General features: G+C 48.3%; 1 protein-coding gene across 1 annotated transcript in view; it reads left to right on the top strand.

Moving 5' to 3' along the window:
- KCNB1 (potassium voltage-gated channel subfamily B member 1) overlaps nt 1-8,784 on the top strand; it is a 112,303-nt gene extending 103,519 nt beyond the window's left edge. The window contains exon 2 of the mRNA XM_043479754.1: nt 768-8,784. Within this exon, the coding sequence (XP_043335689.1) occupies nt 768-2,777 (2,010 nt within the window). The 3' untranslated portion in view covers nt 2,778-8,784. The remainder of the gene's footprint in view (nt 1-767) is intronic.
- Nucleotides 8,785-9,237: the final 453 nt, after the last annotated feature.

Raw genomic sequence — 9,237 nt, 5'->3', positions numbered from 1 at the left:
GGGGATCGGGATGGGGAATACGTGTAACTCTATGGCTGATTCATATCAATGTATGACAAAACCCACTGAAATGTTGTGAAGTAATTAGCCTCCAACTAAAAAAAAAAAAAAAGACTTCTGTTAATGTGGCCATATAATCTGTAAAATAAAAATTCAATAAAATCTAAAAAAAAATAAAAAAGAAAAAAAGAATGAAATAAGGAGCTTCATGGGAAGTGACTAGCACAGTGCCTAGCATACAGTGAACACTCGATAAAGGGTAACTTATTATCACTAGCATCGGGTCAGGAAAGCGGTACCCCACTCCATAATAGTTATGAACCACTGGTCTGGATCACGAGACAATAAACTATGACTTGCAGGTCGAATTCAATCCACTGCCAGTTTTTGTAAATAAAGTTTTATTGAAACAGCTATGTTCATTCACTTTTGTGCTACAGTTGCAGAGTTAAGTGGTGGCAACCAAGAATTCATGGGCTTCAAGGTCTTAAATATTTACTACCTGGCCCTTTATAGACAAATTTGACTGACCCTTGGGCTTGATGATTAGCTTTAAACCATTTCAATTCTCTGGGCATCAGTTTCCAAGTCTATGTGATAAATGGATTTGAATAAATAATCTTTTAATCTCAAACATCCAGCCATTAGCTAATTGATGAGATATGACAATGCTCTTGAGCATTGAGGAATGTCCTGCAGACCCAGAGTATTAGGATGACCATCCCATTGGTGGTTGTTAACTAAATCCCACTCTCTTCTCCTCACAGATCCTTGCCATAATTTCCATCATGTTCATCGTCCTCTCCACCATTGCCCTGTCTCTCAACACCCTGCCCGAGCTGCAGAGCCTTGACGAGTTCGGTCAGACCACAGACAACCCCCAGCTGGCCCACGTGGAGGCCGTGTGCATCGCGTGGTTCACCATGGAGTACCTACTGAGGTTCCTCTCCTCCCCCAAAAAGTGGAAGTTCTTCAAGGGCCCACTCAACGCCATTGACTTGCTGGCCATTCTGCCATATTACGTCACCATCTTCCTCACTGAATCCAACAAGAGCGTGCTGCAGTTCCAGAACGTCCGCCGCGTGGTCCAGATCTTCCGGATCATGCGTATTCTCCGCATCCTTAAGCTGGCACGTCACTCCACTGGCCTCCAGTCCTTGGGCTTCACCCTGCGGAGGAGCTACAACGAGCTGGGCTTGCTCATCCTCTTCCTCGCCATGGGCATCATGATCTTCTCCAGCCTTGTCTTCTTTGCCGAGAAGGATGAGGATGACACCAAGTTCAAAAGCATCCCGGCCTCATTCTGGTGGGCCACCATCACCATGACGACCGTTGGGTATGGAGACATCTACCCCAAGACTCTCCTGGGGAAAATTGTGGGGGGTCTCTGCTGCATCGCAGGGGTCCTGGTGATTGCTCTTCCCATCCCCATTATTGTCAATAACTTCTCTGAGTTTTACAAAGAGCAAAAGAGGCAGGAGAAAGCCATCAAGCGGAGAGAGGCTCTGGAGAGAGCCAAGAGGAACGGCAGCATCGTATCCATGAACATGAAGGATGCATTCCCCCGGAGCATCGAGATGATGGACATTGTGGTTGAGAAAAATGGAGAGAATGTGGGTCAGAAAGAGAAAGTGCAAGATAATCACTTGTCTCCCAACAAATGGAAATGGACCAAGAGGACACTGTCTGAAACCAGCTCAAGCAAATCCTTTGAAACCAAGGAGCAGGGATCCCCTGAGAAAGCCAGATCATCTTCTAGTCCTCAGCACCTGAACGTCCAGCAGTTGGAAGACATGTACAACAAGATGGCCAAGACCCAATCTCAACCCATCCTCAATACTAAGGAGTCAGCCACCCAGAGCAAACCAAAGGAAGAACTTGAAATGGAGAGTATCCCCAGCCCCGTGGCCCCTCTGCCCACTCGTACAGAAGGGGTCATTGACATGCGGAGCATGTCGAGCATTGATAGCTTCATAAGCTGTGCCACAGACTTCCCTGAAGCCACCAGGTTCTCCCACAGCCCTTTGGCATCACTTCCCAGCAAAACTGGAGGTGGCATGGCCCCAGAGGTTGGCTGGCGGGGAGCTCTGGGTGCCACTGGTGGTAGGTTCGTGGAGGCCAACTCCACCCCTGATGCCAGCCATCACTCCAGTTTCTTCATCGAGAGCCCCAAGAGTTCCATGAAGACCACCAACCCCTTGAAGCTTCGAGCTCTGAAAGTCAACTTCATGGAGGGCGACCCCAGTCCATTAGTCCCCATTCTGGGGATGTACCATGACCCTCTTAGGAACCGGGGGGGTGCTGCCGCAGCTGTGGCAGGACTGGAGTGTGCCACCCTCTTGGACAGGCCTGTGCTGAGTCCAGAGTCCTCCATCTACACCACAGCGAGCGCTCGGACACCCCCCCGGTCGCCCGAGAAACACACAGCAATAGCGTTCAACTTCGAAGCTGGCATCCACCAGTACATTGACGCGGACACAGATGACGAAGGGCAGGTCCTCTACAGTGTGGGCTCCAGCCCTCCCAAGAGCCTCCACGGGAACACCAGTCCCAAGTTCAGTGTCGGGACGAGGTCAGAGACGAACCACTTTGAGAGCTCCCCCTTACCCACCTCCCCTAAGTTCTTAAGGCAGAACTGTATTTACCCTACAGAAGCATTGACTGGAAAAGCTCCCAGTGGTCCAGAAAAGTGCAAACTTGAGAACCACATCTCCCCGGACGTCCGCGTGTTGCCGGGGGGCGGAGCCCATGGAAGCTCACGGGATCAGAGCATCTGAACCACCCCCACACGGAGGAGAGACTTCTGGCGGGGTCCAAAGAGGGGTGCTGTTCAGCTTACCTGCCGCGGAGGTTTTCTGCATGAACTCTGAAACAGAAAGGCTCTGCAAAGCCCCCAGAAAGAAGAGAGACTCCAGCGGAAGCTCCCTTAAAACCTTGAGAGCCGTTACCGGGTCCATCAGAAGCAAAGCGGGCCAAGCCGTAGGGTATGGCGCCTCCTTGTAACAACTCTACTGCCCTCTTTGGAAGATGACAAGAACAGAACTCGCAGCCACCACTACCACGTTCTAGACACCGCCGAGGCCACCTACTCCTCATTCTTCTCTCGTGGCTGTCCGCCACAGCCTCGGAGGGCAGCATCTTCATCCCTCCTGGCTTCCGCTGAAGAAGGATGCTGGAACAGGTGGCCGGCGTTCGAAGAGTGGGTTGACGATTTTGGTTTGGGGTGTTGCCTGGCCACCTCTAGGAACGTCTGTCCATCACCTGCTGGATGGACCCCACTGTTGGAAGGCTACGGGGGATGCTCATGGCCTGGGGAAAGCTGCATCGTAAGCCAGGATCCCAGCGCAAAACCCTTCCTCAAATGTCTTCATTGACTTCAGTATTCCATAGTACCTGAGATTTTATTTTGAGATATCATCAGGGTGAGTTGCACCACTTGTACTCAATTCTAATTGCCCCCTGGCAATCTGGAAAGGGTTCAGAAGGCGGGTGCCCAGGCAACAGTATGAACTCTGAGCATTGCTTTAGGGTGGAGAAGAAAAACGCTTTCTGTACATCACTAGCGTAGACTCAAAAGATATGCAAGTGTCAAATATGCAAAAGAATAGCTTATTCAAAGCGACTGTATGTTACCGAAGAACAGAATAAAATCTGATTTTTTTTTAACCTGAAAAAAACGAAAGGAAAAAAAAAAAAAAGTCCCCAATTGAAATGCCCAGTTCAGACTTTTGAATCCTTCCTGCTGAGGCAGGGAAAGTACTTATTATAATAGAATTTCTTTTTTGTTTCCTGTGGTATTTAAGTTTTCAGAAAAAAGTTAAAATAAAAAGCACTTTATGTTTTTCAAAAAAAAAAAAAAAAATAGGTTTTACCAGGGACAGTGTCAACATCTCGCACTTTAAAACAAGCATGATTTCCCGTGGGCCACTTCGCTGGGACTACAGCTGCGTTTTTGCTCCAGGCTTGTGTCTGGCCACGGTGGGTGATACTGTGCTGGTATCGCTGTCAAAGTCTGTGGGCTCCTTCCCTGCCCCCCTGAAGCTTCCCCTTAACCCTCTTGCATCAGGAAGGGTACTTGGCCCTTGCGTGGGGGCCTGTGCTTAAGTCACATGTGCAGGAAGCAGGAACATCTCAGAAGGATGATGTAGACGGTTGGGCATTGGGTGTTGTACTCTGTTCTCAGTGTCACTGTCTGTACTCCCAGCTCAGCTCTCCTGCCTGCAGCCATCAATGCAGCCAGTACAGACAAAAGCAATAAGTATCCGTGTGCATTGTGAGCGGTTCTGCTCGCCCTCTCTCGGTGTTGGTCTTCCTGTCTCAGTTTGATGACCTGGCGTCGACCTGCCTGATTTTAGTTCAGCAGCATGGTGGTGCTGGCCACTCCCCAGTTCGGGAACACTGGGTGGAGCCGCTGGTTAGCACGATGCCGTGCTGCTGGCCCGTCTGTTAGTGAAAACGGCACGTTATTGATCTACTTGTCTTCAGGACAGTGGCGCGATGTCGTTCTCCTAACACAATGCTGATGGATGACGTCCCAAGTACAATAGCGTAGCTCTGCCGATCCTCAATATAGTGCCAGGCATTCGTCTTCCTGATGGGACAAAACGTGGTTTGCCTGTCCTTCATAGAATCTGTTGTTGGTCTGCCTGTTGGTACAATGGCACAATCCACCCGTCAGTACACAAGCATCGCAGATTCGTTCTGCCTGCCCTCTGCACAGCGGCATGAGACTGGGCCACCTGTCACAGGCATGATGACACGGGGTCATTCCACTGCCCTTGAAAACGTCGTGTCCTCTGCTGCATATGCACCCGGTCCGCACTGCTTCTCAGCATCTCCAGGGACTGTAGATCCCTCCAAGAGGGCGCAGTCCTGTCTTTTGCTGCGTTAACACAGTGTCTTGACTCCGGAAGTACCAGAGCACTCTTGCATCAAATCCTAAGGGATTTAAGGGGCAGGGAGTACGAGGTACTCCCGGGCTGGTGGCTCACCGGAAGCAGGAAGCGCAGGGCCCCCCAGGTGCCTTGCTGAGCACACAGTCCAAGCTGGGGGCCGGTGGAGGGACAGCTGCAAGGCAGTCTTCCCAGGGCCATCTCTCGTGTCTTTGTTTCCGTCACCATTCACATCTGCCATCAGCACAAACGTGAAAATTCAGGGAAAACAAACAAATGCTTTTTGATAAAAGTAAATAGTTGTGATTTCCGATTCAGATATTTTTAGAGCTGATGCTATCTGTAAAAATTAATAACAATGATAATAATAATATAGTCTATTTTACATATCAGGAAAGTGAACATGTTTAAATATAGCCATATATAGTGAGAAGGAACTTATCACCCCTTCTTCAAATCGAGGCATTTCATTTGCTGGTTGAAGCAGTCAAGAAGTGTACAGATTAGAAATGATTTTTTTTCTTTTTTTTTTTTTTTTTAAACTAATAACCAATTGGTGCAACTCTCCTTGTAACCAAAGGCCCTATCTGCCTTGCGTGGTCATGCAGGACCTATCCCTTTCCTTCCCCGTGTATTTTGTCTGAACTTAAAGTAGCATTTTATTGAGTCACTTTTGAAGGATGAATTCAGAAGTATCATGAAGAACCTACCTGTTCAGGCTTAATAGCCAGAGTCCTATAGAGTTCTTATAGAAACAGAATAACTGAAATTCAGCATATACTATGCTTAGAAAGTATTGCGTTTTGTTTTGGGTTTTCCTTTTACTTGTGGATGTTATCATAGGAATACAGTTTTTACCCTGTGCCGATTCAAAATAGAGTATTGTAAGTTTTCCCAGGCCCCCCACCTGCCAAAAAGAAACATGCCCAGATTTTCTAAGATGTGTACACCCTACTTGTACATGTACTATGTACGTGCACTGGGAAATCTACCTAAGAGTCTCCACTGAGAAGCTAACCTTGATAGACTGGTGTTGATGGAGGAGAGAAAAGCAGTGGTTTGGAGGCAAATACTGCTTTAACCTGGTGGTCCCACCCATTCCTGAACCAATGAAAGTGGGAGAAAAAAAAAACACCAAGAAATGTTATTTCATCCCAAAGAAATGAATCTAGGGGCTGGAGGTGGATGGATGCCTGGTCCCTTTGGCACATTCAATAAAACTCATCAAGAACCCCGCCAAACTTCCACCGTTATCAAAAAGGGCTAGGGACCAGGTCCAGACACAACTGAGTGTGTGTGTCAAGACACAGGCTACAAGGGACAACAAAAACAAGGGACCAGGTAGCTGTGCGCCCTGATCACCCAGGGGACCGTCGACGACCAGCAGAGAGAGGTGGGCAAGCTCTGGAGGAGTCCGTTTATTCACCTTTTTATCTTGGGGTAAAGAAAAACAATAGGACTTCCGTGCAGTAGATTTCTCAGTGCCTTCTTTAGGAATTTTATCTTAAGCACACTTAATGGGGAAAGAAAAGAGAGGAAAGAACATTCATTCCCACGAAGCCCCTTTCTCTCAAAGCATCGGGGATCAAGAAGGAAGAAGATAACGATGGTGAAATAGCAAAATCCTGAGGAGGCCATTTCCTTTCAACCCACCTGGCTTGCCCCTGAGAATTGCTGGTGACACAGACTTTTTCAGACTGATTACCCAACCTCTCCTCCGCCGTGTCTTAGCAAGCCTCATCCTTGCCCCCTCTCCTAATAAGATCCACGTTTCTAATGAGAAAAACAAAAAACAAAAACAGAACGGTATTCTCTTCTGTAAAACTGTAATGTATTGTTGGTGTTTGTAACTATTGTATATTTCTGTCTTGCTCCAAGTCTTGGCTGGAGTGTGTAGTCCGTGGGCAGGGGGGGGAATTTAAAATTTACCAGACAAGGGTCACTAAAGCCCGGTCTCTCTCTCTCCCTCTCTCTTTTTCTCGTTTCTCTGCCAACTAACTAGTCTCAAGTAACATGACCCCAAGCTTCAGCCTCCAGTCAAGTAACTTTGAATCCTCTGAGAGGGAGGCAAAAAGCCTCTAGCACATGATCCTTTGAGAAAGGACTTTTTCTACCGCCATGAAGTTGGCAGGAGATGAAAGAGTCCTCCCGTGACTCCCCCAGCAGGACAGTGGAGAACCTCCAGCCCTGAGCTGAAATTTCCTCACCTCCCATTGCTTATATGACAGCATCCAAATGCTTTCACTCAACCCCGGGCGACCCAAACCAGCGCTGGCGACATCCAGAAATAAGAGTTACCTCTGCGTTTTCTGTTACCATTTTTCTGGCTCTAGAAATATCTGATGCGTGACTACGTCATAGGATGTCCGCGCATCTCAGAGTAGTCTATTTTTCTGTTCAAATAAAATATATATATAAGATATATATATGTATTTTTAGCAAATTTATAATTGGGCCATTGAGTCTACTTTCTTCTTTTGTAATACGCAGTAACATCTTAGGAGTTCTATTGTTAGTCTTTATCGCAGCTGATGTCTTCTGGTCTCTTTCATTTCTTCCCATTGTTCCTTGGACTGTTTTTTTTCTTCTTCATTGTTATTCTGATTTTCTGGAGGTGGGGAAAGACTTTGGGGTTCTGACTGTCTCATGCAGGCATTTTCTGACACCAGGCCTAGAATCTGTTGACCTGTTACTTTCCCCATTCTGTCTGTTCTTGTTTATTGTTCTTAAGAATCCAGAGCACAGATACAAGAGTGAGACGAGGGAGAGCAGGGCTACAGATGGCCCTCAAGATCGGGATGGGATGTGGGCAGGTTTAGCTCATCCCCCACACCCTTCTGGGGTTCTAAAGGGACTGAGTTTTCTTCTTCCCAGAGATCTTGGAGTCTAAAATCTCATGCAAGAAAACCTCGCTCTGGCATTTCTGAGATTCAGAGGACACGGAAACCCCTCCTGGCTGGCCTGTCCCGCCACATCCGGCACCCTGCTGCCCTGTGACATCGATTAGATCTGAAGATCACAGCACTTCCAGGTTCTCAAAACCCAGAGAAAATCCTGGGCCTCAGATCTCATCCACTTTTAATCAGTTCTGCATTTCAACCCCTGTCCAACAGCCTCACCACCGCCCTCGGCCAGACAAGCTCGCAGCCAAATCCCGAGGAGGGACTGTCCCCAGAATCTGCCATCTCATCTCCCCGTCCCTCTCCAGCTGCCTGGCTCCACAGAACCAGAGATTCGTGGCAAGGATGGTGGTGTTTTTCCAGCTTCCACCTATCAGGGAGTGTCGGGACTGTACAGATAATTCATTCCACCAGGTGGTTTCCAGGACTCGGGTGGGCCGGCAACATCTCGTGAAGCAGCATGTTCACCAGAAGACGATTCTCCATCCGTCAGTTTGTGCAGGAAGAGGAAGAAAGCCCAGATCATCTCCAGCGGGCATCTGTAGATTGTCATATCCCACCTGCCTTGCTGGGCAGGGCTCTGGCCTCTGCCCAGGTCAGAGATCTGAGCCAAGTCAGGACCCCCCAGATGGCAGTGAACCATCGCCCACTGAGTCATCAACCCCAAGGGGAAACCAACAGAACAACAAACATATCATTCTGATGTGTATGTTAGTCGCTCAGACGTGTCCAACTCTTTGCAACCCAGAGCAACCGTGGCCTGCCAGGCTTCTCTGTCCATGAGATTCTCCAGGCAAGCTTACTGGAGTGGATCGCCATTCCCTCCTCCAGAGGGTCTTCCCAACCCAGGGACTGAACCCTGAGTCTTTACCATTTGAGCTACATTCTGGGCTAAGACTCTAATCAGAGTTTTCAAACACCTCCCCAATTCCAAGTAATCTGGTTTGAAACAAAGCCAAATAAAATAGACAAGATTTAAAAAAAAAAAAAAAGACTTTTGCACAAGAACAACAGCAACAAAACCGTCTCCCAGCAGTTTGCTAGGCTTGATGGTCAGAGAAGCAAACATCCTTGCCTGTGGGTGTCTGTGGGTGGTTCATCTAGGAAAACGCTGTGTCGCTGGGGTTTCCATCCACTGCCCCTGATACTGTCTGAACCTGGAATTTCTCCTGAACTCCCCCAAATGCCAGCTTGAAGAAATGGATGTGGAAGGGAGTCTGTTCATCGAGTAGCCCCTCATCTTCACTGCTAACTCTTAACTCCCCGTTCCTTCTTGAGGGGATCCTGAAAATATCTAAAGGCTGGAGGGAGATGGGATGGAGCGGGGCCGTTGACCTGAAGAAGGGACCACCTAACCACAGGATGGCTGCTTGCCAGTCTCTGCAAGTTTCTCCCGTACAAAAGGGACCTGGCAGTCAATTTCAGCTCGGATTAAGAAAGCCCTT

This window comes from Cervus canadensis, chromosome 10 (genome assembly GCF_019320065.1).
Source record: "Cervus canadensis isolate Bull #8, Minnesota chromosome 10, ASM1932006v1, whole genome shotgun sequence".
In the NCBI taxonomy this organism is placed as follows: domain Eukaryota; kingdom Metazoa; phylum Chordata; class Mammalia; order Artiodactyla; family Cervidae; genus Cervus; species Cervus canadensis.
Note: the sequence above shows the minus strand (reverse complement) of the source record. Positions and strands in the feature narration are given on the sequence as shown.